At 57.2% G+C, this 24,607-nt stretch overlaps 9 protein-coding genes across 9 annotated transcripts; 6 read left to right on the top strand and 3 right to left on the bottom strand.

The window, feature by feature from the left end:
- Positions 1–878: 878 nt before the first annotated feature.
- L226DRAFT_617679 (uncharacterized protein) lies at positions 879–3,130 on the top strand (the record flags this gene model as incomplete). The annotated part of the gene is made up of 20 exons (XM_067687071.1): positions 879–973; positions 1,033–1,125; positions 1,178–1,219; positions 1,277–1,400; positions 1,459–1,476; positions 1,531–1,556; positions 1,616–1,641; positions 1,696–1,730; positions 1,787–1,811; positions 1,866–1,877; positions 1,937–1,949; positions 2,011–2,050; positions 2,106–2,206; positions 2,261–2,307; positions 2,374–2,386; positions 2,442–2,469; positions 2,522–2,579; positions 2,635–2,659; positions 2,712–2,847; positions 2,904–3,130. The coding sequence occupies 20 exons, from the start codon at positions 879–881 to the stop codon at positions 3,063–3,065; spliced, it is 1,119 nt and encodes a 372-aa protein (XP_067528778.1). The 3' UTR covers positions 3,066–3,130.
- Positions 3,131–3,292: 162 nt separating this feature from the next.
- L226DRAFT_576613 (chaperonin GroL) lies at positions 3,293–5,527 on the top strand (the record flags this gene model as incomplete). The annotated part of the gene is made up of 4 exons (XM_067685386.1): positions 3,293–3,473; positions 3,524–3,574; positions 3,912–3,972; positions 4,021–5,527. The coding sequence occupies 4 exons, from the start codon at positions 3,293–3,295 to the stop codon at positions 5,525–5,527; spliced, it is 1,800 nt and encodes a 599-aa protein (XP_067528777.1).
- Positions 5,528–6,479: 952 nt separating this feature from the next.
- L226DRAFT_496019 (S-adenosyl-L-methionine dependent methyltransferase) lies at positions 6,480–8,713 on the bottom strand. Its single transcript, XM_067677542.1, has 11 exons — positions 8,630–8,713; positions 8,518–8,574; positions 8,385–8,460; positions 8,319–8,329; positions 8,169–8,267; positions 8,037–8,110; positions 7,862–7,982; positions 7,709–7,808; positions 7,549–7,649; positions 7,310–7,469; positions 6,480–7,256 (listed from the first exon to the last, which is right to left on the bottom strand). Exons 1-11 carry the CDS (start codon positions 8,704–8,706, stop codon positions 6,819–6,821), a joined length of 1,314 nt encoding a protein of 437 aa, XP_067528776.1. The 5' UTR covers positions 8,707–8,713; the 3' UTR covers positions 6,480–6,818.
- A 129-nt stretch (positions 8,714–8,842) lies between these two features.
- On the top strand, positions 8,843–11,122 carry L226DRAFT_564021 (uncharacterized protein). Its single transcript, XM_067683605.1, has 6 exons — positions 8,843–9,296; positions 9,358–9,908; positions 9,960–10,148; positions 10,206–10,621; positions 10,675–10,756; positions 10,805–11,122. The coding sequence occupies exons 1-6, from the start codon at positions 8,863–8,865 to the stop codon at positions 11,023–11,025; spliced, it is 1,893 nt and encodes a 630-aa protein (XP_067528775.1). The 5' UTR covers positions 8,843–8,862; the 3' UTR covers positions 11,026–11,122.
- Positions 11,123–11,685: 563 nt separating this feature from the next.
- On the bottom strand, positions 11,686–13,820 carry L226DRAFT_540897 (HET-domain-containing protein). Its single transcript, XM_067681962.1, has one exon. It carries the CDS (start codon positions 13,812–13,814, stop codon positions 11,811–11,813), a length of 2,004 nt encoding a protein of 667 aa, XP_067528774.1. The 5' UTR covers positions 13,815–13,820; the 3' UTR covers positions 11,686–11,810.
- Positions 13,821–13,896: 76 nt separating this feature from the next.
- Positions 13,897–15,623, bottom strand: L226DRAFT_496013 (proliferating cell nuclear antigen). Its single transcript, XM_067677541.1, has 6 exons — positions 15,519–15,623; positions 15,406–15,458; positions 15,133–15,346; positions 14,435–14,970; positions 14,191–14,382; positions 13,897–14,140 (listed from the first exon to the last, which is right to left on the bottom strand). The coding sequence occupies exons 1-6, from the start codon at positions 15,568–15,570 to the stop codon at positions 14,075–14,077; spliced, it is 1,113 nt and encodes a 370-aa protein (XP_067528773.1). The 5' UTR covers positions 15,571–15,623; the 3' UTR covers positions 13,897–14,074.
- A 3,224-nt stretch (positions 15,624–18,847) lies between these two features.
- Positions 18,848–19,844, top strand: L226DRAFT_540895 (uncharacterized protein). Its single transcript, XM_067681961.1, has one exon. It carries the CDS (start codon positions 18,861–18,863, stop codon positions 19,758–19,760), a length of 900 nt encoding a protein of 299 aa, XP_067528772.1. The 5' UTR covers positions 18,848–18,860; the 3' UTR covers positions 19,761–19,844.
- Positions 19,845–21,376: 1,532 nt separating this feature from the next.
- L226DRAFT_617671 (uncharacterized protein) lies at positions 21,377–21,857 on the top strand (the record flags this gene model as incomplete). Its single annotated transcript, XM_067687070.1, has 2 exons — positions 21,377–21,774; positions 21,833–21,857. 2 exons carry the CDS (start codon positions 21,377–21,379, stop codon positions 21,855–21,857), a joined length of 423 nt encoding a protein of 140 aa, XP_067528771.1.
- A 334-nt stretch (positions 21,858–22,191) lies between these two features.
- On the top strand, positions 22,192–23,508 carry L226DRAFT_564017 (uncharacterized protein; the record flags this gene model as incomplete). The annotated part of the gene is made up of 1 exon (XM_067683604.1): positions 22,192–23,508. One exon carries the CDS (start codon positions 22,192–22,194, stop codon positions 23,506–23,508), a length of 1,317 nt encoding a protein of 438 aa, XP_067528770.1.
- Between the last annotated feature and the right edge of the window lie 1,099 nt (positions 23,509–24,607).

Below are 24,607 nucleotides of genomic sequence, written 5' to 3'. Positions count from 1 at the left end.
CCGTCTTGGCGGCTCCCAGGCCTTACGCTCTGATTATGGACTATGAATATGTAGCTCAATGTCGAGATGGCGCGTACTACTATTTCGTTCTACACAGAGCCTCGTTGGAGCACATCTACCTCTCCCAAGTCGACCAATCCCGATAAACCGGCCCCGGCGTCGTCGGGGATTGAGTTCGACCTCAGCTGGTCACCTTCGGACGACTGTGACTTTCTCCGTCGACATACCTCACCCTTGAGCCCTTCTCCGCCATCCTCGCGCTCAGTCTTCTCTCTTTGGAAGGTTTGGGCCCACGCCCTCGACGGAAGCTTACCGCAGGCGAATTCGCACACCATGACGGTGCATCTGCGGCGCTCTCGCACGGAAGGACACTCGGAGTCTTCTTCCGCGTTTGCAATCACACGTTAGTGACCTTACACAGCGATCCCGGCTCACTACAGCTGTGACTTGCGCTGAACAAGAGCATGGGAAGATGGTACTCGTCATCGATGCAGACCACACCGCGCAGATATCTGGAGTCCGACATGCCATGCCAGCGTGGCGCCCAATATCACACTCACTACATTGCGACTTTTCTGCCAGGTCTCCGAGGCCGCGTACCCCTTACGCAAGACGTCCCAACGAATGAGTCCTCCACCACGAGAACTAGAGAAGCATGCTAGAAGACATACCTCACAAGGTAAGCACATGCAGCGTGTCTCTCTTCATTTCCCGCGCATCAGCGCCGTCGTAGCTGAGAACCTCTCACAGGCGCCTCGCGCAGGAGAGAATTGTGGGTCCAATGGGTGAGCGTCGTATCAAGAAGCCTCAACAGAGCCGTATATATACCATAGCCCTGACGCAGGGCACAGGATAGTACGTGAACGATTACGCTTGCCATGGATGCAACTACCCTAGCTCCGGCCCCGCCCCCGCTGCCCCCGCTGGACAACACCTTGGGCGCGGTTCTCCTGGGTACCTTTGCCGGCTTGATGTGAGTGCTGCAGTGCCGTCCTTACAGATACAAAATGACTGACGGCTACCGGTTCTTAGCCTGGAAGGACTGCTCATTCATCAAAGCATCCGGTACTTCCGTCTCTATCCTAATGACACACTCCTCCTCAAGCTCTGGGTCTCCGCGGTTATGTGAGTTTAGCTGCTGCATAGAACATGTACCGTGACGTGCTGACGATCGCAGGTTTATCGAGACCCTCAACAGCGCGCTCAACATTCACCAATGGTGAGCTCGTTACGACAACCTTGGTTGTGTTCTGATCTCGAAGCGCGTCGTCTGCAGCTTTTACACCATGGTCGTCAACTACTACAACCCTCTTGCGCTCGAAGAGCCTCCTGTCTGGTCAGTCTGGTTCTCTGTGTCATCTCACCGTTATGCTAACGGCGTATTGTTGGGCGAAAGGTCCGTCAAGGCAAGTAGCGATCAGTGCACAACTCACCCGTACTGACTTGATACCGATTCAGGTCTTCCTGATAACGGGGGTGAGTATACGCTGAACTATAGGTTGAGGTCTGGCTAACCCTCATCCATCCAAGGTTGGCTCCGCCGCTTTGACGGAATGGTCAGCCCGCCCGCCTTTTTGAGCTCGATTCTGCTCTGACAATTGATGTACTCTACAAGCTTCTTCATGCGACGCGTTTGGCTGGGTACGTCAGTAATGCCCCACCGACAAGCACGTTGTCTTAACCTTCCACTTGCAGTTGGCCGTCAATACCGAGTGCTTGTCATAATCGCAGTAGGCACATCCATGCAAACGCTCCAGTCCTCTCGCTGACGCGTCAACTTGTGCAGATGGTATTCGAAATGATGTTCATGGGTACGTTGGACCGAGCTTTGATTGACCTCCCTCGAACTGACGTGCCGAGTGTAGGGTGTTACCTGTGTAAGTATCCGTAAGTTGTAGCAGCCGATCATGCCAGCTCACGTGAAGACCGTATGAAGCGTTGTTGAGCAGGTACGAGCACCCGAGCACTATGTCTTGATACTGTACCTGATGATGTTGGGAATGCGTCAAGGTGGAACGCACCTAATCTGCAAGAATTTCTGGGAGAGACGGTTTGTTCTTACTACCGAGACGTTGACAGGGCATTGACCCGACCGTTTTATGTAGTGGCTGCTGACACTCGGATCCGGGCTATTTGGGTGCGGGGACCTGATGATTGCGAGTGTTCTCATATATGTGCTGCGGAAGAGCCGGACGGGCATCAAGAGGTACGTCCGCAGGTGCGCAGCGTTTTCTGTTCTCTGAGCGTGGTATATTTCCAGGACGAACTGGACGCTGGACGTGCTCGTACGCTACACATTTACCACGGGTGCGTCACGGATTCGCTGGAGGATGCTGTGGGGTGTTGCTGATTGTAATTTGTGGGGTCCGGCAGGGTTTATCATCACGTACGAGGCTGCTCGTTCTTTGCCCGCAAGAAGGTCGCTGACGCTTCCGCGAAAGGTTCTTCCAAGTGATCAGCATAATATGCGTGAGCAAGGTGAATATTTTGTTTCAGAAAGTTGACTGACGGGCGTTGGTAGTCATCGCTGTGGCCGAGAACGTGCATCTTCTGGCCGATTGACGTTATCCTGACCAAGAGTACGCATTCGCCTCGGATTGGGTATCTCGCAGACGTACTGACGGAGGGCGTCAGCTGCCGCAAGCTCGATGCTGATATCGTACGCGAGTCCTGTGGAATACATTTGTTGAACTGACGGAAGATGATGGCAGGCTGATTATGCGGAACTGGCTGGGTAGCACGGAGGTGACGGACATGGACCCGATGAGCCCGTTCACGACGTCTATCAAATTCCAGGGGTCCCAGGGGCCGATGAACTTGAGCACGTTTCGGAGCAAATTCACGCAGGTGGGGTGAACTGTAAGTTAACAAACATAACGTCTCCGCTGATGCGTCCTGGCAAGCTACAGAATGCATCGAAGTCCGGCTGCACGGCGGAGAGCGAAGATATTGAGCTGGGCGTTGGTGGAGAAGCGGGGAAGGGTAGCAGTAGTAGGGAAGTGCTGCATATCACTGCCAAGGGCAACGGAGACGGGTTTGTGAGGCATGTCGGGGACAACGTTTGAGTTACTTACTTGCTGGCCGTCCAATCAATACGCACGCGAGTCACGTGCTCGTACGCGACGCGACGCTGGTTCTAGACAGTTCCGTGAGAAAACGCACATAAGCAGGCGCCTCGAAATTTCGGACGTCGCAGCTGTCTTCGCCCTCTTCCTCGTCCTCCTCCTCGTCCTCCTCGTCTCGTTCTCCGTCTCTGTTCTCTCTTCGTTGTCGCTAGTCGTCTCTGCTCGCCATGCACCGCATTTCCAACGCGTCCTCTTCTGCTGTCCGTCGCTCCGCCGCAAAGGCTGCGAAGCCTGTCCTCAAGCGCGGCGCGCACAAGGACATCAAGTTCTCCAACGACGGCCGCGCTGCCATCCTCAACGGCGTCGACGTCCTCGCAAACGCAGTCTCCGTTACGCTTGGTCCCAAGGGTTCGTTCCTACTCTTTTTTCCGTGCGAAGGCTGTCTGACACGTCACTAGGTCGCAACGTCATCATCGAGCAACCCTTCGGCGGTCCCAAAATCACCAAGGGTCAGTCCCGTCTCCTCACTCCCGTCTCTCCATTCTATCCTCTTCCTCGTCTTTTACTGCCGTCGTTCTCGCTGGGCCCACCGCGCGCTAGAGTGGTCGCTACAGTTCGACAGTATCGGCTTTCGGTCGGGCTTACATGACGTGGGACTTACGCTCCCCCTCGCATCTCTTTTCGCCTCACCTGTCGCTTGGCAGAAAACATCGACATCCGGTTGGACTTGCTTGTTTGCCTTGTTGCTGCCCTCACCCTTTTCACCATTCACGCCTACGTTAACTTTCGCTCCATGATTCACCACTCTCGTACTTGATCATGTTCCTGACCGCTTCCCTCTCGCAGATGGTGTTACCGTCGCCAAGTCCATTACGCTCAAGGACAAGTTTGAGAACCTCGGTGCTCGGTCAGTCTCCTCCCCTCTAGGTCTTTCCCCATACTGACCTTCATACAGTCTTGTCCAGGACGTTGCACAGAAGACCAACGAGATCGCCGGCGACGGTACCACAACAGCCACCGTCCTCGCCCGCGCGATATACGCCGAGGGTGTAAAGAACGTCGCCGCAGGTTGCAACCCCATGGACCTCCGCCGCGGCTCCCAGGCCGCCGTCGACCGCGTCGTCGAGTTCCTTTCGGCCCACGCCAAGACGATCACGACCACTGCTGAGATCGCCCAGGTCGCGACCATCTCTGCCAACGGCGACGCCCACGTCGGCAACCTTATCGCTCAGGCTATGGAGAAGGTTGGCAAGGAGGGCGTCATCACCGTCAAGGAGGGTCGCACCATCGAGGACGAGATTGAGATCACAGAGGGCATGCGCTTCGACCGCGGCTTCATCTCCCCGTACTTTGTCACCGACGTCAAGAACCAGAAGGTTGAGTACGAGAAGCCGCTCGTCTTGCTCTCGGAGAAGAAGATCTCCTCCATTCAGGACATCCTTCCTTCGCTCGAGATCGCGGCCCAGGCCCGTCGTCCCCTTGTCATCGTAGCGGAGGACGTCGACGGCGAGGCACTTGCTGCGTGCGTCGTCAACAAGCTCCGTGGCCAGCTCCAGGTTTGCGCGGTCAAGGCTCCCGGCTTCGGTGACAACCGCAAGTCGATCCTCGGTGACCTCGCGATCCTCACTGGTGGTACCGTCTTCACCGATGAGCTCGACATCAAGCTCGACCGCGTCACCGCTGACATGCTTGGTTCCACCGGTTCAATCACGATCACCAAGGAGGACACCGTCCTCTTGAACGGTGAGGGCTCCAAGGACGCCATTCAGGCCCGCTGCGAGCAGATCCGTGCGCTTATCGAGGACCGCACGACGTCCGAGTACGACCGCACGAAGCTCCAGGAGCGTCTCGCTAAGCTCTCTGGCGGCGTTGCGGTCATCAAGGTCGGCGGCTCATCCGAGGTTGAGGTCGGCGAGAAGAAGGATCGCTACGATGACGCGCTCAACGCGACCCGCGCAGCCGTCGAGGAGGGTATCCTTCCCGGTGGTGGTGTTGCGCTCCTCAAGGCTTCTCTCGCTCTCGCGTCCTCGTCCTCGTCGGCCCCCGGCGCACAGAGCAACTCGCCTGTCTCGCCCGACGCGAAGCCCATCCCCACCGCCAACTTCGACCAGGAGCTCGGTGTGTCGATTGTCCGCCGCGCACTGACGTACCCCGCGCGCACGATCATGCAGAACGCGGGTGAGGAGGCGAGCGTGATCGTTGGCACGCTGCTCAACAACTACGGCGCGGCGGACAAGTTCTCGTGGGGCTACGACGCGAGCAAGGGCGAGTACGTTGACATGATCGCCGCCGGCATCGTCGACCCGCTCAAGGTCGTGCGCACGGCGCTCGTTGACGCCGCGGGTGTTGCGAGCTTGCTGACGACGAGCGAGGCGTGCGTGGTTGAGGTTGAAGACCCCAAGCCCGCGGGTGGTAACCCGATGGGTGGCATGGGTGGCATGGGCGGTATGGGCGGCTTCTAAGGGATGGATGGAGGTAGCGGCGCGCGGTGAGTCTGTCCTTGACCCGCGCTTGTTCTTCTCTCTCGTCTCTTCGTCCCCACGTCCGACACTCCTCATCACTTCAATCCGCAAAAGTACTCCGGTTACGGTCACGTCCTAGTCGATCTGCATCCCTCGCACGCATCCCCTCCCCTGCATTCGTCGTCAACCATGTTATGATATATCTAGATACTAGTTACACACACACACACACACACACACACTTACGCCGCACGCTCACGTACTGTACTTGCACTGTTCTATTGGCTAATGCCTGACGCATGTATCCCAATGAATAATCCCCGCTCAATGTTCTCTCGCGTTGGTCAATGCGTTCATGGACGACCTAACAAGCCGGTTTTCCCACGCCTAGAGTCTAACCAGCTGCAGGCTCATACCATCATGTCCGGATTCCCCCTCGCAGTCGTGGATTTTACTTGAAGAGCACCCCAAGAGTGAGATTCAGGTGTCCTTTCACTTTCATTAATACGCAGATTGGCACACTTTGGATACGACTCGGAGCCGTTTCATTGACGGGTGTGAAGGTAAGTCGCCTGTTTCTATGTTAGTTCATGCTATGTTTTATGTATGTTACTCCAGGGTGGCCCGTTGATTCTGAAAACACAACGCTGGACACGGTGGTTGATATGCTTCCCAGACTCGTAAGCAAACGTTCTCCGAACTCTGAAAGCACCGCAGCGATCTGCAGCCGTCCTGCCGCCTGCGTGGCAGCCACAAACTGCCTTCTTTTCGCATACAAGTTCATGTACAGTACATATGTATCATACTATCTCGTACTTGATGCACTCATTTCTGCCTCCAGAACCAGCGAGGAGCGCAAGCAGAGTCCATGTCTTCAGACGTGATATTGGAGGTTCCATCTGGTTGAATTTCAAGAGGTTCTAGCCCGTGAAGCAAGGACGTCAAGAATCGGATGGCTGAGATTGCGTTTGGCGGGATAGGATCAGAAACAGAGACCATGGCGACTGTACATGTGGTGGCGAGGCGTAGTAGTAGTAGAAGTAGTAGAGAGGAAAGACACGAGCCGCCCATGATGCGAGGTTGAGTAATACTAACTTGGCCAAGTGCGGAGGCTGCAAGCGGCGGGTGTGTCGCAGAATGACGGAGGCCCCTTGCTTCCAGTACGAACACGCGTACGGAGTAGATGATCCTCCAAAACTGTCTTCCCGACGATGCTTCCAATATCATACGTTGCATGCAAGACCACATTGTTCTTCTTCTTACTGCATTGTGGCCGCGTAGCGTCACGAAGCTACATCAACACCAATGCTCCCACGACTTTCCTCTCGACATGGCTCGCGAAGCTCTCGAACAGCCCTCGATCCTTCCCAGCGACCCAATCAAACACCAACGTAACTGCTGACTCCTCTCCCAAGTTCGACCCAAGGCGTGTACGGCACACGAGCTGTACTTCGGACTGTGCTCGCGAATCCATCTCGACCGGCATCGCATCCCGCTTCTTCCTTCTCGCCGCGCGAGACCAAGTATTGCCGTAGGCGGTGGCAATAACGTCCGCGGCCCCACTTTCCGGAGACTTTTGTCTGACTGTCAACCCATCGACTGAAGCCAGGACTGATGTAAGGATCGGAACGACTTGTGCAGGAGATGCCGCCTGCTGAAGTGGTTGCACAAGCGTATTCCGCGGAGGCAAGATGCTCTGCAATGCATGATGCGATAACCTTCCTATCGGCTGAGACGCAGATGTGAGCACCGTTCACAGCTCGAAGCAGCTGAAGTACTCACATCAGGCAAGTGAACATCGCAGTATGACCAGGCAATGGCCCATCTCCTTGTCTGTCCCTGCACAAGCTCCGTGATCGCGTAGTTCGTCACGGCATGTTCTCGCAGGATGTGCACGATGTGCGTCAGGCTCGACATCTTGCCTAGCATCGACGTGAACCATCTTGAATGACAACGAAGCCACACAAGGCGACTATTGTTGAGTGCGAGTCGGTGACAACGACTCGCGTAACAGGACTTACCTACATCGATCTCTCAGCTGAACGCTCTCTTGCACCATTCTCCCCACGAAGTTCGCCTCCCCGCCCGGTGTGATCATCTCAGTGTCAGCTCCCGTACAGACCTGGCCGCACGGCACCGTAATCAGCGGTGAATCTGGCGAGCACGCCGCAGGGGACTTACGGCATTGGGTTCAAACTCCTTTGCCTCCGCAGACTGGATAACCTCTTCTCTGCTCGCGTAGAATGGGGGATTGCACATCGTGAAATCGTACGTGACGTCGCTGTGAGAAGATTTCAGAAAGGAGGCATACCGTGGACGCTGAACTCGTCGTACCTTCGCTCGAGTGGTGCAAGAATACCCCCGTCGGGATCTGCTTGTACGATATGTATTCGTTCTTCCAGGCCATTCTGTGATACGTTCTGGCGAGCGTATCGAATGGAGAGGGGATCGACCTCTACCCCAGTCTAAGGATAGGCTCAGATGCATCGATAAGGGAAGTGCTCCTGACCTGTTGCCGTGAATTTCCAATTTGGGTGCGTGCTGCAGCCCAGGAGAGGGTATATCGCGGAGGCACCCGTCCCGCTATGTGCCTCATCAGCTTAGGAGCTTTGCAGATCACGCTAGGGAAGGCAAAGCGTACATGTCGAACACGCGCACATGGCCCCGCGCCGGGTCGTTGGACGGCTCTGCAAGGGCGACGGCTTCGAGGACATCCTCAAGCCATAGTATGTAGTTCAACCTATTGCGCAAATAAATCGGAGGATACGAACAGTCGGTCCTCCGTCGTCACCTGTTAGGAACCTAGGCTCAATAAGTGTTTGGAACATGCACGAGCTGAGGAAGAGTCTTGGCATACCGGTGGACACAACCTCCCCGAAGGTAAATCCAGCCTCAGACCGAAGTCGCGATGCAAGATCGCCTCGGTCAGTCGCCTGAAACAGATAAATAGATGATGCGTAAATGGACTTGGAGGGACCGGATACACCGACCTCTGCGCGGTCTCGTTTTTGAAGTCGATGGCGGCGCCGTGCAATGTATGTATAAGGCTACATCGAAAAATGGTCAGCGAATCTGCTTCCCACATAATCAGTACGCACACACTGAGTTTTGAGTGCTGGATACGCCTGCGCGAGAGCAAGGAAGTCAAGCGGATGTTGATACGGATTGCGCGTATGCATTTGCTCGTGGTGGTACAGTACGTGGCTAAGACTTATTACCGACAGACCTATGTATCATGGGCGGCTCCCCGGGCCCACGTGCTCAAGCACTCATTCCCTCGCCCAAGCCTCAGCCTGCTTTCTTCTCAACCACTACGCCTCGCCACCAGAGTCACCATGGTCTCTCTTCGTGATCCTGTCCCCCCCAACGCAATCTCAGCCATCCGATTCTTGACGTCCTTTCTTCACGGGCTAGAACCTCTTGATATTCGACCAGATGGAACCGTTCAACCCGTTCAACCGTTGAAAGTGCCGCGGCCCAGCAACGCCATCACCCCCTACGCTCACTTGGCTACGATGCTCAACCTGGGCTACCCAAAAACCATGGTAGTTGCCGTCACCGGTTGTCTTCATCCTGATCAAGAGCCAAAAGCCGTCATTGTAATCTCTTCGAACTCCGGTGACCAGTCCGAGTCCAAAGTCAACCTTTCTCGTGGTGAGAACTACTTCCTACGTGTCGATACTTCCTCTTCTTCCGAATATGAACCGGGTTTTGCTGTTCAAACGATTACCCCTAGCGAGCTGACGGTCGAAAGTGTCAGGGAAAACAGGTGAGTCTCGCCAACCGTTCCAAGTTTGGACATGTTCCAAGCTCTCTCTCCACACAATCAGCACAGAGAAAGTTCACCTCATGCAACATGTTGCGGACGTCGTGGCCGTTCTCCGACTTGCATCGGTTCCTATGCCGTCGCCGGAAGATGGTGTTGCCCAGTACGCCCTCGATGACGGTCACGTCTGTAACTGGATTCACGCGCGCTGCTACCGCAAGATCTACCATTGCATCATGAACAACAAGCGGGAATGGCCAGATCAAGGGCTTGCAAAAGTGTTGGAGTCGTGGGTGCCGCAGGAATCTGACCGTGGTAGTCTCAAGGCGCGCGATATCCAAATCCCCCAACAGTTCGCCGACGCACTCAAGCTATGCGGCTTCGAATGTCGAAGGTTCGATTTCGTCACGGCGCCCGAATGGATCCGATGTATCAGTAAGCTCCTCAGAATGCTTGAGAATTGCTTCGTCGCCGGAAAGCGTCTCAAACTGGGTGTTCCGGCGTCGAAGCTGAACCACCTTGTGGGCGGATTGAACTTCATCATCCACCTCAAAGAGGTCAAGGACGTCATCACGAAGTCTTCGCTATCGAAACACGTCCGTGACCTCGTTTACGGTTTGTGTTTCGGCCAATTTGTACACAACGATTGCTGACACATGATGACAGAGTCCAGGCAAGCCAAATTATTCGCGTTCAAGATGCCGGGCGTGCGACCAGCCGAGGATGAGGCGGGAGGGCAGGGGGAACGGGCGGAACATCAGGCGGGGCAAGTTGAACCGGCGGAACCGGCAGGGCAGGTTGAGGTGGATGATGTGGAAGCGGATGCCGAGGAGGAGAGAGAGGCAGAAGGAGAGGGTAAGTCATAATCGTGCGTCGCTTGTTTCGGTCGCTGACTAGGCTTTGGCTGGGCAGAGAATCTTGCTGACCCGAACGAAACTGAGGGCGACCACATCTACCGCTACCTGAACACTCTCACAGCCTGGCAGGTCGCTGCACATTCTCTGGTCAGGCATCTCCGGAAACTTGACCGACCCCCCACCGCCTCCGTCGTCGAGCTCACAGATCACTCTTCGGCCGCTGTCGACGATATTCGCCAGAATTGTGCCGTGATTGTCGACCATATTACGGCCCGCGTTCCACGTTATGTGCTGTTGGCTGAAGAACGAGCTCCGGCGATTGCGTGGATCGAAGCGCGTGCCAAATCCATCATCGCCACAACCGGACACATTCGTGTCCACGCCGAGGCGGGCTTGATGGCTCTTGCGAATGGAGCGTCATCTCTGTGGAACGACGATCGGGTGCCAAAAGATGTCTATGATGTCTTGATGGTACCGTACTATCTCCTCCCAACAGCACGATGACTTGCTGAACATATTTGCAGAACGATACCGTCCCTATCGGAGTTAGCAAGAAGTGTTGCTATATGTGCTATCAGCTGAGCTCTGCTCTTACGGACCGCAATGGTATGTAGCATACCTTGTCATGATGCATCTGTCTCTGATCTGCTGTAGCTGCGAAACACTTCGTGTTGCCTGGGACCCATGGTCGTATCTTCCCCTGGGATCCCCCGCGTTTTGGTGACATTGAGCCTGTCCTAGAGGAGCTCGCGAAGGCGCTCGTCACTCAAGTGCTGCAGCATGCCCAAGAGCAAGGGCGACGGGTCGCAGATGCAAGCCGACAGTCCCCTCCTCAATCAGATATGGATGTTCTTCCAACGAAGATGTATTATTAGTCGCTGAACTTCGTTCCTATGAGGCACAGTGTCATGTTGAATGGAATGAACGACGGACTAGTTTCTGGCTGCACGACATCACGTAAGTACTTACGGGACCACATGGTACATGAATGTATGAACATTCATGCGCGAAAACGCTGCAGATCGCTGCGGTGCCTTCAAAGTTCGGAAAACGTTTGACCGTGTCCAGGGCGCAGAAACATCGGGCACCCTGGAGTAACGTACATAAGACACAGCATGAAGTAACAGAGACATAGGGGAGTTACATACCTTCGCAACACGCGTATCAGCTCCCGTCAACGGAAGACACGGCGGAGAAGGGATCCGAGGACCTGGGTTTACTCTAATCGTGGGGAAATAGGCAACGCCCTGACCACGCCGCAGATTGGGAGAATAGACAGGTTTCGAGGAATCGAAAGGTCTCTGCCAGTTGGCATGCGCATGCGCTCGAAGGTTAGTGCGCAGTTTTCACACACACCCCGAGGCTTGTGCACCACGGAACGCGCGGATAGAACGCGGACTCTCGACCTGCGTCGTCGAATCGCTCGAGCTGGTCCCAGTCTACATGGCTCCTCGAGCATTCCACTGGTCACTGCTGCGCGGGAGTCTGCTACCCTATTCCACACACCTGAAACCACGAAACGTCAAACTCAATTACCCCGACATGATGCGCTTTTCTCTGCTGGAGACCTGGCCACGGAAGTGGCCAGGAATAAGCTTGTAAATCGTCCGTAAAACGCACTGGCTGACGTCACGCTGAACTCGCTTCGTACACAGCGAAACTAGCGTAGTGCGATATCCTGGGCCACAAAGCGTTGTCTAAGTACCGAATGTTTGTCTGTCGACATAGGATCCCACGATATACACAATCCGATTCTTCCAAAGCAGCCATCTGTACGCTTGGAGAGAACTAGCAACGCCCAAATAGAACTTGGTAGTATGATGCTTGCCACCCAGCAAGCCCGCGTAGTGCGCCGGTCAAAGTCCATTACACAAGTCGTCAGGCGAGTCGGTTCACTGCCACCGTCTCCTACCTCAAACAATAAGGCCCCACCGTCCGGCGAGTCGTCAACGGGCACATATAACGCCTCTGCAACCTTGGCGCGAAGTACGAGGCTGCCTGCCGGAGCAGGCTCGACATAATCATCCAACCCCACACTCATCTCGACGTGCAGAACCTCCAAGTCGTAGAATGACGGATGAGTCGTCCACCCGAAGATGACATGCCCATCGACGGACGCCCAGCTCCAACTTGGTGCACGACGCGTCGGAGGTTTCGTCAGCTCAGCACACGCATCGCTGAGCAGGTACCCCGGGACCTTACGCGAGGGGAAGTGGTGGTAGTGCGCACCCCAGATAAGGCCCTGGACGATGTCTTCCTTCCACAGCCCGGCGATGTAAGTACCGCGGCCATGAGCCTTGTGGAAGATCGCAGCCGCGCCGGCAAGTGCAGGAAGCTTGTCCGACGGGCGCGTCAACGCTCGACTGGAGTACTCCTCAATGAGACGGTACCAGACTTTCCAGCCCTCGGTCGGGGGGAGCAGGATGTTCTGTCGCAAAGTGATGAATCTCCCGGCGTCGCCGTCAAGCGTGCCCCCGTGCGGGCTCAACCGGCCATCTTCGTACGCGTGGTACGCACGGCACTCCCAGAAGAGCTGGTGCTTGCCGTAGTGCAGGATGGCGGGACCGAGGAGCCGCTCTTGCATGCACCAACCGCGTCGGTTCAGTGGGGAGGATGCGACATTCTGGTGGAACAACGGAAGGTTCCTCTGCACAGTGTGCTTCTCGTCCAAGCGGACTGAGGAGATGCGGCCCTCCGGCTTCAGGATCCCTGCGGTGCTAGACTCGGAGTCCATGGCGGACAGAACGACAGTTGCGCCGGAGTAGATGGCCGCCATCTTGGCAGCCTCGGCACGCCAGTCGTCGTCGTCGTCCTGGATGATGCACAACGCGTCGATCCACAGGTATCGGATACCCAACTTCTGCGTTATGCGGATTGCGTCGCGGAAGTTGACAGGCAACTCGGCGCTGTGGATAGCCTGACGGCGAGCGTCGACGTTCTCCAGGAGCGTCCGACTGGGTACTTCACCACCCCAGCAGTGTGTGAGAGCGGTGTAGGAGAGCGATGTGGATGGAGAGCAGAGTCTCGGGGTGTGGGTACCGAGATCGAGGAGCATACCCGGTAAGATGGGAGGGACGAAGCTTCCTCGCTTGCATTCGGCGCCATGATTGTCAATGCACTCCTGTAGCCATGCGCGTGCTGTATCGAACGCAGCCGGGTCATCAGCAGTGGATGGGATGTGTCGAAACATGCCCGGTGCACCGCCGGTCAAATGGCTCTGACGACTATGTGGTGGAAAGCAGCGCTCACGCGTCCATGGCCGCTGCGAGCAGATGTTAAGGACCTGGGGTGGAATCTTGCCGAGGAAGCCGCCCCAATAGGTGTACCGGACACTTGCGCTGAAGACGGTGATAAAGGATGTACCAGTCTGTTCGCCGAGGCGCGACGCCCAAGGATACAATCCCAGCCAGCCTGTAGTGAAGCCCGCTTGGGGAGGAAGGGTCGCAACAACGTCAAGGATGAGACTGCACAGGGGGCAAAAGGTGGAACTGGTGGTCAAAGCATCGAGAGTCTCGTGGTGGTGGAAGCCAGGGCCCCATGAGCCGTCCACGACGCCGTCATGCTCAGTGGTCCAGGGATGGTCATATCTTTCTTGTCGTCTGAAGTCGAACTGGATGAGATCAGTGGTGAATCTGAGGCAGAGATAGCAGAGCTGGTCGCTCATCTTCTGTGATCGCGGGAGGAGGAGAACGGGCGCCGCGGTCGACAGGCAGACGCGGGACTAAGCGCGGAGCCAAGCACCCGCCGGGCTGGTAGACAAATCGGCAGAGATAGATTGCTAGCTAACATTGATACAAAGCGCTATATGACACGAGAACATGCAGGAACGAGTTACGAGCGAGACATGAAAGACAAGACACTGCGAGAATATGCATACGCATCAGAGCAGAGCGGGCGAAGCAAACACAATTGCGCGCGGTGCGCCTAGTCGTCGCCGATTTTGGGTGCGAGGTAGTACCGGATGTGGCCCTGGTTGAAGCTGTACGAGACCTGGGAGCACGCGTGAATGACGCGGTCGTATGTCGAAGAACAGTACTCACCAGTAGAGGTACGTCGTTGCTCATCATGAGCTGGACCTTCTTCGAGAGCGAAGCGCTCTTGGAGAAGTTGACGAGGTATTTCAAGCTGAACGTGAGCGTGACAGCCTGGTTCATCTCGATGCGAACGCCCTCAAAGTCGTCGTCCTCGTCGTCTTCATCCTGCTTCTTCGCCTTCTTCGCCGGCTTGCTCGACTGCGCGCGGCCTCAGGCGTGGGCTCAATGAGAGGGGACGCGTCCGACGCACCTTGCCAGATGAGCGCTTGCGCTTTTTGCTCGAGCCCTCGTCATCGTCGTCCTCCTGCTCGTCATCATCCTCCTTTGTTGGCTTGAACTCGCCCTCGCCCTCCTCCTCATCATCACCGTTCATCTCGACGTCTTCGCCGTTGTCCTCCTTCTTGACCTTCTCCTTCTTGACCTTTTCCTTCTTGACCTTCTTCTTGCCGCCGTCGTCGTCGCTGTCTGCGCCCTCCTCCTCTTCGGGCTCGTCCTCTTCGTCGTCATCGTCCTTGCGCTTGGAGGAGGAGCCCTTCTTGGAGGCCTCGGCGGACTGCTTTAGGAGGATGTTGCCGTTGGCGGCCTCGCCGTCCGAGACGAAGCGGATGCCCTCTTTTGAGACTTCGATGCGCACAGACTCGCCAAGAAGGGAGAGGTCGCGGACGATGCGGGAGAACTCGGCGGAGGGCATGGTGACGCTTGCGTCGTACTCGGTGTCGGGAATGCCGAGGGTGTCGGCGTCGATGTCCATCAGTTTCATCTCATACTCGGCGATTCTGTCAGAGTCTGGGAGACCCAAGTCAGCATCTCATACAGTGTGTAGACACGAACGGAGCGAGATGACAGTGGATGTTTGAACGCGTCGTGAAGCGCTCGACCGCGTACACCCATTCGCGTCGTGCGAAGTTCGCGACAACCACACGAGGAACGCGTTGGATAGAGACGTACTCTTTGCCTCATAGGTGAGGGAGAGAATATCGGCATCGTCGCCTGCCTTGAGGGTGAGGATGTCGTCGTCCTTGGCGCACTTGAGGACCTTTGTGAGAGAACCAAGGTTGACACCGAGGGGAATGGAGCGGTCACAGCGGTAACGCTTGAAGCCTGATGCTTCGAGCTTGACGGCGACGAGGGCGACGTGGGAGTTGTCCATGGCTTGGAGTGTCTGGGGAGAATGAAACGCGTCAATGGGAACCAAATTTTGACTGTAAAGAGAGGACGTACGATGCCTTCCTCGTTGCACTCAAAGTTGGCATCGGAGACGAGTTCCTTGACGGCTGGCGCGTCGCGTCGCGTCAGCAGGGGCCACAGGGACAATGGGGGTGGTTGGTACTCACCGTCGAGGAGACGCTTGAGGAGGGCCGCCTCGGAGAGCTTCGCTTCAAGCATTGTAAATGATACAGAGAGAGCCGGTGGCGGGACGGTGAGGGACGCGGGAGATGATGAGGACGAGGAGCAAGACGGCGAGGGCGACCTCGACGCGTCTTCGCCTTTTGCCGAGCGGGGTTCCAATCGCGTGCGTCACACGACGCGTCACGCAGGCGCGTCACGGGTTGGCTCCCGACGCCTCCGCCTCCGCCTCCGCCTCATCCGACGTTGTCCACGACGCCCGCCGCGATGCCCGCCATGTTCCCTTTTCTTCTCGTTGCGCTACCCCTTTCCGTCGTCGCAGCTCCTGTTGCTGTGACACCCCCCGCCCCAGACAGCTTGCAGCCTGTGGCCATCCTGCTCAGTCTGCTTCCCTTCCCGCTCCTCGCCGTCGTCAAGTACGCCTATCTCCGCTTCCGCAGAGGACAGTCCATCCATGCCGTCTCCTGCGCGTCCACCAAGCCAGTCTCCGCCCCTGCGTCTCCCGCACTCTCTCTCGGCTCTCGTTCGTTCTCTCCGTCTTCTTTCTGGCCCGCTCTTCATCCGTATCTCGTCGGCATCTTTGGCTCTCCGCACTGGGAGACGACCATCTCTTGCAGGATCGACAACACCCTTCGTCGCGCAAAGCCACCCTCGCCGACGCTCTCGCCTCTTCTCAGCGACTCGACTCGAACGGCGAGAACAAACACGTCCACGACCACAGGCTATCCCACTCTGTCTTCAAACTCTCATGCTACCTCTCGCTCCTCTCGCTCAAAGTACCTCTCCGTCTCTATCGTCGACAAGTCTCGCGCCAGGCTACCAAACGACTTTGCCGTCATGCAACCCGCCTCTCCGCCCCTCCTCCAGCTTCCGCCCCCCGCCCACTTGCCCCATGCCTCCGTCCGCTTCTCTGTGCAGCAGTCTTCTCCCACTCTCATGCAGATCATGGAACCTGTTCTGTCTTCCTGGTACGACGACTCGCCTCAGCTCAAGCCTCCCGTCCTTCTCCTCAACGACAAGTCCATCTCTCCCTCCAACTCTTCCGCTTCTCACTCCCACGACCACGACAATTCTGCCTCCACCGGCGACACCTGTCAGTCAACGCACTCTCTCGTCTCCCACTCTCCTACTCATCTCCTTCCAGCTCTTCCCTTCCACACCCCGCTCACTTCCCCTGCCTCTCCCGCCATTCCTTGGTCGCGCTCTACTCCGGTCATGCCCTTCGCTCAGCTCCGCCAACAACACACTCTCTCGGCGTCCTCCTCTGTTCTCACCATCAGCGCTGCCACCATACCGTCCCCCGCTTCCCTCTCCATCGCCGTCTTCCACTCGCCCACGGCACACAGCATACCCGTTCCACAGCCTGTCTATACACCCTTGATCCGGCCTGAGAGCTGCGTCGTCCTTCCGCATGACTGGCAGCAGGAGAAGGAGAACATCAACTCGCTCCACAGCCCGACTCACCGTAGCCCTGCCCCTGGCGCGCCGACCATGTACGACTGCCTGGCGAACGCCAACCTCAGCCCGACCCCGCTTGGCACGCGCGCGCTCAACGTCTACAAGGCCGGCTCGACGCCCTCTCGCGCCTCCGCCAAGAGCCTCTTCAAGCCCGTTCCGACGAGCCCGACCGTCGCCTCGGCGCGCGACTCGACTGCCAGCATAGATGCAGCCTCCATTCCTCCTGCGACCGACTCGGCCGACCGACCAAAGTCCTGGGACCTCGCTGCTCTTGAAGGCGGCGATGGCAAGCTGGACGTCGACGCCGTCACGCGCGCACTCGGGCTCGGGGCTGGTCTCGGACTGAAGCTCGGGTTCACATCGCCCACGTCGCGGAGCAGCGTGGCTTCTATCTCGATCTTGTCTGCGACAGAGTCTGAGGCCGCGGTGAACGCACTCTTGAGCCCTGTCCCGGAGGATGACGATGGGGACGGTGAGATCGAGGATACTCTCGGCTGGGACGCGCATGGTCACGACGGCGAGCCGGCGGAGGTGAGCACGCATGTGCACGGGTTGCCGCTGGCGGTGATCATGGAGGAGACGCGGAGCGAAGTCGCATCGGTGTGCACCGGACGGGGGCGGGAGGAGAGTGGGATCATGTCTATGGAGCTGGATAGCGGGATGGGGTGCGAGATTATGGTGAAGGACGATGCAGATGTGGGATCTGTGCGTGCAGTGGAGAGCCGAGTGAGCGGTGTTTGGGACCAGAGCTTCAAGGAGGGCGAGTCTACTAGGTGAGTTGCTTCAGCCTGGTTCAATGTGCATGCTGACCGTGTATAGACTGAGCGTCGGCGTGGCGTGGTAGACGTCGTCCGAAGTGAAGCTTGTCCGACATACTATGTTTTCAGTCCTGTTTTGTATTTTGCACGTGTAGCGATAGTTCTTGTCTTGTACCCTACACCGTTGTGATGATCCAGAGACGTTGGTGGAATGGCGGTTGGCGAGGCTGGACGCGAGTTGTCACGGACACGTGCCGTGCTGGGCGCGGCTGGCGCAAGTGTGACTGTGCGTGTCGGCGTGCGTGCCTCGAGCGAGTTGAGTCTTGCCTCCCGCCGCCACACCCCGCCCCCGCCGACTCTGCCTGCAATAGAAGCAGCAGCAGGGATGGTTCACGGAAGTGGATTGGTTCGGTGTCGACGGTCCCCTGGCGTATTACGAACCGCGTGTGTGAATGCTGATCCTGTGCTGGGGCCTGTATGCGCTGGGCGACCACAAGAATTCGAGTCTGGATGCGGTTGCGATATTCCTGACTGCTCTCGCGTGCTGCCTGTTCCTTCAGTGCTCATCGGTGGCGTTAGAACCGGGGTAAGTGGTGCATACGTCGGCACGTTCGATCCAAGGAGTGAACGTTTCACTGGTTTCCACGTTTCCTAACCACAAGGCGGACCAACATGCACTCTGTAAGCGTATATACAGTAGCTCTCCTGCAGGAGATACAGCATCCCATTCCCCGCGCCGCGCCCTCGATAGCAAATAATTGTTCGCCATGGACCCCAATCCTTCGCGTTGGAGTTGCCCGTACCATGTCTCTCCTTCTATCGCCGCAATCGGTGTTCATTCTGGCCGGTGGCTAGCTGATGGACGAATTTTCGTAGATCATGGTCGGAGACGCTGTGGTGTGGTCTTGGCTTGTTCAGAACACTCATCAACGCAAGTGCAACAGGATACTTACCCGTTAATGTCAGCCTCAACGCATGCCCTGAGTAAAAGTTTAACCAGCCATCTGTGCGTCTCTGACTCCGAAAGGATGAGGTAATCGGAGTTTCAATTTGCTGCTCTCGCCGTCCGTCGCAAGAAATTCCAATCATTATCCTCTTCTGCCAACACCCTCCATGTTCCCTACTCTCCGCCGTCTGTACGCGACTCTTCTTCCTGAAGCAGCAGCCGCTGCGCGTACGGCGTCCACGCCCACGGCGGTCCGCCTACGTCGCGCACGCAAAGGCATTGACGTGGAGCGGGCTGACGCGACACCCGAAGGCCTCACACCAACCGAATTCGCGCGGTACCAGCGCGCACTGGCAAAGGGCGAACTGCTGCAGACGGATGGGAGGAGCCTGAGCGAGGCGGAGTGGCTTGAACGGCTGGACGCAAAGCGGACCAGAGTGCGCGGTGTGCGGGAAGTCGTGCGGGAGGACGGTCAGAAGGAGACGCAAGTCGTCGGCCAGAAGGTCTACCTCCCCAACGTCATCTTCAAGATGGTCCGCAACCACACCCCCTTCGGCCAGCCATACAACCCGTACGAAGCCACCTTCCGTGTTCCCCAGTCGGTCACCAAGACGGACATCCGCTCGTACCTCCTTGCCGTCTACGGTGTCCAGACCACATACATCCGCACCGACAACTACCAGTCGCCCCTCAAGAAAGGCCGTGGTCGACCTCTCGCCAGCATAGCTGATCGTACCTACAAGCGCGCAGTCGTCGGTCTCGTCGAGCCGTTCTACTACCCGCAGGCCGAGGAGGACATGTCGGCCAAGGATCGGGCAGAGCGCAGGAAGTGGATGGAGGAGAGACTGCTGGTGGGCAGGGCTCAGAAGCAGATGGCAGAGTTCTTCCTCCGCAACACTCGTTCGCTTGATGGCAAGGGTTGGAAGTGGAGGACGGGCACCACGGCGTCCAGGGGCAACATCCTCCGCCTTATTGCTGAGCGTCGTGCGGAGAGGGAGCACGCGATCGCTGATGTCAAGAGCCGCATCCGCGAGGACCGACAACAGGCTGTCACGGATGGCGCATAGTCGGCATGACTTGCTCTACGAACCGGTACGTTCGTTCTATCACAACGCGTTCAGCTTCCAGTCCCGACACGGATATTGCTCAGGTTATTGTATATCACTTCTAATGAGCAAGACACGCCGTGTCCGACCTGCCTCCCGTCTCCGCATTGTTCTTTTGGGGCAATGCTCCGTTCGCTGAACGAGACTTGAGAACAAAACAGGTGCGTGTTTTGATTTCGACACAAAACCCACTATGGGCAGCAGCTGGCGCCGCAGCGGCGATAACGAGTCCTGGCAACACATGGGATCGCGACAGTGTTCACAGCGTACAGGGCGTGGTGCGTCCTTGATTGTTGTCGAGCATGACTTGAGGGCTGTCGAGTTAAGTGACTCAGGATCCACGTGCGGTCGCTGAGGCTGCTCACACGCACGCGGAAAAGCTCATGCTGACGGGCGCAGAGCAGATGCGGGTGCTCGTCGCCGAATCTAGGTTTGTATACAGTGTGATCTGGGTATGCCGCCCCATCTGTGCGACGATGGAGAGCGCGGGAAAGGACGTCGGGAGTAGTGAGTAAGGGTGTACGAACGAATCTTTTGGCTCGCCCTTCCTTCGACCAGCTGATGCTAGCACGCCTCTTCCAGCGTGCATGTACCATGAGCAGACGTTGGGGGTTGTCGCCGCAAATATGGGGATCTTCTTGAAGCAAAATGTGCTACGTCAGCCCTACTCTCGAGCGCTGCTCGCAGATGGCGCGTTGGACTTGGCTTGTTCAGAACACTCATTGCAACAGGTTCATCATCAAGTTGAGCTTCCTCGTGTACTGTGGCGACTACCAGTGCTTATTCTTCGCCTTGGCAGAAGGCTAGGTTTACCCGAGTGCGCTGGCGCTGGCGCCTGGCAATGTAACCCTCGGAGTCCGCAACATGCGCCCACCTGCCTGACCTATCAGACCCATGCCACCGAACTTGGAGATGCTCTGCTCCCAAGTGGATCCACGGGAGGCAGGACTGTTGCTGCGAGATTTTCGGGGCCAAGATCGCAGTCGCCCGAAGACTGTCATTCGACGATCATGAATCAGGAACGGACGAACGACGATAATAGCAGAATGAGGAGCTGCGAGGCGCGACGTATGTCCGACACCTTGCTGCACCGTCTCTGCTAAAGATGATCACCTGAGAACGCCGTGCGGATAGAGTCGGACGAGCGAGATGCTAACTGTCAAGTGTCAGACTTTGAAAAGCGTCGCCCGGACTTCTTCCTGGGGCCTTGGAGATGACGTGCTTTGGAGCGCTGCGTTTCAGGTATGTTGTTCTCGTGTAGATTGTGGTTTGGTCTAACTGCTCGGCTCAGTCATCCTTGAGCGATCGCAGCATCGTGGATGGGCGGCCAGATCTTCAAAGCGACATCCGAGGTCTAGCTAACCACCCGTATAGTGAGGATGCGGTTATGATGAACTTACGCTGATCAACCGGCCGGTCGTGATTTCGCTCGTCTGCAAAGAGACTCTCCCGTGGCAAGAACAGCTCGATTAGCCTCACAAGCAAGATTATCACTACCTCCTGGTCTGGGAAGACTCGTGGGAGCCCCGGCGGTAGTTGGCGGGAGGTACGTCCGCCACGCCGTTGCCTCTACCTCGATGTTGTCCGCAACAGAATCTGAGGCCGCAGTGAACGCGTTTTTAAGTCCCGTTCTTGAAGATGACGATGGAGAGGGTAAGATCGAGGATACTCCCAGCTGCAACCGGACGTTCGGCTGGGATGCACAAGGTCACGACGGCGCAGCAGCTGCGGACATGAGCACGCATGTGCACGGATTGCCGCTGGCAGTCATCATGGAGGAGACGCGGAGCGAAGTCGCATCGGTGTGCACCGGACGGGGGAGGGAGGAAAGTGGAATCATCTCCATGGAGCTGGATAGCGGGATGGGATGTGAGATTATGGTGAAGGAGGATGTTGATGCGGAATCGCTGCGTCCAGCTGAGAGTCGAGTGAGCGGTGCTTGGGACCAGAGCTGGAAGGAGGGCGAGTCTACTAGGTGAGTCGGCTCCAGCCTGGTGTGAATTAGGCCGTATGTTGATTTGGTGTGTTCATAGGCTGAGCGTTGGCGTCGCGTGGTAGACGTCGACGTCCAATGTGAAGATACTTGTTCGACATACTATAATTCTCTATCATCCCTGTTTTGTATTTTCCCTGTGTAGCGATAGCTCGTTGGCGTCCTGTCCTGTTCATTGATGTGATAATGTACTAGCCAAGTATTCGGAATGCGCCCAGTGGCGGCTGACCAGGCATGTATATGGACGCGACTTGTCACAGACACGTGCATATCCGCGGTGTCGGCTGGCGGAAGTGTGACTGTCAGCCAGTACTTGATGTCTCCTCCTCTGCTCGAGCAACTTGCTTCCCGCCGCCACTATCCAGGTCCCCGCCGCCATCATCGCCGACCCCGCCTGTTATGTCGACCACTCCGATGCCCGTCGCTGCAGCCGCGGACGCGCTGCTTCCGGCCGAACACATGCCCCACCCACCCAACCCTGGAGACGGCCCGGCCCAGCTGTCCAACAAGCACGCGAACGTCGTCAACTACGCCATCTCTGCTGGCGGCGTCGTTCTCGGTGTTGCGCTCATCACGACCTTCGCGCTCATCTGTCGCTGGCGTAGGCGGCGCCGGCAGCGGGCTCTCGACGACCAGATCGACGAACGCGTACGGGAGAAGACTCTCTCCTGCCTCGAGGCAAACCGTACGCACTCGCTCGCCAAGCTTCCAGCTGCGGCCCTCGCAAGTAATCGCGAACAGTCTGTCCTCCGTCCTCTTCCATGGCTCACCACACACTCGGCCAACTCGAGTGTGGAGACCCTCTCCGAGTCCCGTCCCCGCCAGACGTGCATGCGCGCCTCAGACCAACGCCTGCCCTGCGGCTGTCCTGACTGCGTCGTCTTTGCCCGCTCGTCTACGCTTGCTCCCTCGGTCTCGGCTTCTGCTCTGGCGTCCATTCATGCTACAGTCCGCCACTCTCCGTCGCATCGCCAACCCCGCTCCGTCAGTTCTTTCGTCCGTGGTCGGCACTCCCCTCACCGTTCTGCTCTGCGCCCACTCTCGCTCGGCTCTTCTGCTTCCCAATCTCAGCGCCGGACGGACGAGAACATGCACCGCGCAGCATCCATCCGTTCCCCCTCGCCGCGCGTCGCGTCGCCGTACGACTATACCCATGCATTCGGAAGATCAGCTGCCAGCACCTACCCCCGCGGCGCCGGCGTTGGTGTCGGGATGGGCATCATGGTCGCCGCCACCACGGGCTCCCTCGGCTGCCCTTCTCCTGCGCCCACGACGCCCTCCCTCGGGTTCTCGACTCCGCGCACAGGCACCTCGCTCTCTGGTTCTCCTGCGCCCTCGCTCTCGGACGACGCTGGCGCGACCACGCTCAACCCGATCGTCATCTCCGATGGACATGAACACGACTCGGAGCACTCCCCGTCTGCGGCGAGCTCTGCGACAATCAGGCCATTCGCGTCCGTCGATGCTTCTGTCTCGCGCGGCCACCTCGAGCTCGGACCTTCACTCGCGCACATGCAGGTCTCACCGCTCGTCCAGGACAACACCGCGGGCAGTCCTGCTCCGAGTATCTCTGGCGTCACTCCGTCGCAAATCAAGAGCGGCGATATTCCGTTCTCGCCTCGCGCTGAAGGGGAGCAGCAGCAGCAGGGATGGTTCACGGAGGTGGATTGGTTCGGCGTCGATGGTCCGCTGGCGTGTTACGAGCCGCGTGTGTGAGTTCGAACTTCGATTTCTTGTCGTCTGCGATATGTTCGGTCGAGAGGCGCACTAGTACTTCTACCTGGGCGACCAGAAGAACTTGAGTTGCGGTTGCGAGATATCTGACTGCTCTGGCGTGCTACTTCAAGTTGTTGCTTGTGTTCGGTACCCCCGGTGCTCAAGCGCTCAAGATTCGGTGCATCCCGGGCCGGGTTGGGTTTTCAGCTTCGACTGGCACGCGCTTACATCCTTCTTCTGTCCAACTTGGCCTTGCCGTACGATTTCTCTGTCAAGTCCGCATCAGATTCACTACCTGAGGACCAGACTGCAGCTTTTTGTCGCCGCAAATATGGGAGTTAACGAATTTCTGGATTTAGACAAAACATGCTGATCGCGAGCGCTGCTCGCAGGAAGTTGCGCGCTCAGGTTTATGTTGATCTCAACCGTCACGCGCAACGCGAACAGCAACCAGCGTAGTCGAGCTTCCTGAATCCTCCTGCACTGTGGTGACCACCGGCGCTGACATTTCGCATGCCATAAGCTCAAATTTACGTTTTCCGATGCGCTGGCAGCTCCATCAACTGCTTTCTACATGATTTGCCACCGATTTTGGGGGTGTTCTGCTGCGAAGTGGATCCACAGATGGCCAGATGGCCGTTGGTATCTGTTAGTACTGCGAAGCGGCTGCCATTCGACGATCATGGATCAGGTACGAAAGAACGATGATAACAATAGTTTGAGCAGCTGCGAGTCGCGACGTATGTCCGACACCTTGCTGCACCGCCTCTACTAAAAGTGACTACCTGGGAACGCGTTGCAGAAAGAGTCGGACGAGTGAGATGCTAACTGCCAGGAGTGACCTGTCAGACTTCTCACACCGTCATTCGGACATCTTCTCCGGACCCTTGGAGATATCATGCTTTGGAACACTGTGTTTCAGGTATGTTGTTCTCATGTATGTTGTGGTTTGCCGTCTGACTGCTCGGCTTCGGCGGACCTCAGTCATCCTTGAGCAATCGCACGCGCGTCATGGATGGACTCAACGCGACATTCGAATTCAGAGTAAACACCTGTACCGCGAGGATGCGGGCAAAGCGGGGTCAAGATATCCTCCCGC

Source organism: Lentinus tigrinus (genome assembly GCF_003813185.1).
Source record: "Lentinus tigrinus ALCF2SS1-7 unplaced genomic scaffold L226scaffold_70, whole genome shotgun sequence".
NCBI lineage: Eukaryota > Fungi > Basidiomycota > Agaricomycetes > Polyporales > Polyporaceae > Lentinus > Lentinus tigrinus.
This window is presented reverse-complemented; position numbering and strand designations above follow the sequence as displayed.

Coding starts and splice junctions, on each gene's coding strand:
- L226DRAFT_496019 (XM_067677542.1), bottom strand. CDS start 8,706: ATGCATACGCGCAATCCGTATCAACATCCGCTTGACTTCCTTGCTCTC. Junction 8,461..8,517: donor AAAAACGAGACCGCGCAGAG/GTCGGTGTATCC, acceptor TATCTGTTTCAG/GCGACTGACCGAGGCGATCT. Junction 7,983..8,036: donor TTGGAAATTCACGGCAACAG/GTCAGGAGCACT, acceptor AGACTGGGGTAG/AGGTCGATCCCCTCTCCATT.
- L226DRAFT_564021 (XM_067683605.1), top strand. CDS start 8,863: ATGGTCTCTCTTCGTGATCCTGTCCCCCCCAACGCAATCTCAGCCATC. Junction 9,297..9,357: donor GAAAGTGTCAGGGAAAACAG/GTGAGTCTCGCC, acceptor CCACACAATCAG/CACAGAGAAAGTTCACCTCA. Junction 9,909..9,959: donor CGTCCGTGACCTCGTTTACG/GTTTGTGTTTCG, acceptor ACATGATGACAG/AGTCCAGGCAAGCCAAATTA.
- L226DRAFT_540897 (XM_067681962.1), bottom strand. CDS start 13,814: ATGAGCGACCAGCTCTGCTATCTCTGCCTCAGATTCACCACTGATCTC.
- L226DRAFT_496013 (XM_067677541.1), bottom strand. CDS start 15,570: ATGCTTGAAGCGAAGCTCTCCGAGGCGGCCCTCCTCAAGCGTCTCCTC. Junction 15,459..15,518: donor CCTCAAGCGTCTCCTCGACG/GTGAGTACCAAC, acceptor GCGACGCGCCAG/CCGTCAAGGAACTCGTCTCC. Junction 14,383..14,434: donor GCAAGCGCTCATCTGGCAAG/GTGCGTCGGACG, acceptor GGCCGCGCGCAG/TCGAGCAAGCCGGCGAAGAA.
- L226DRAFT_540895 (XM_067681961.1), top strand. CDS start 18,861: ATGTTCCCTACTCTCCGCCGTCTGTACGCGACTCTTCTTCCTGAAGCA.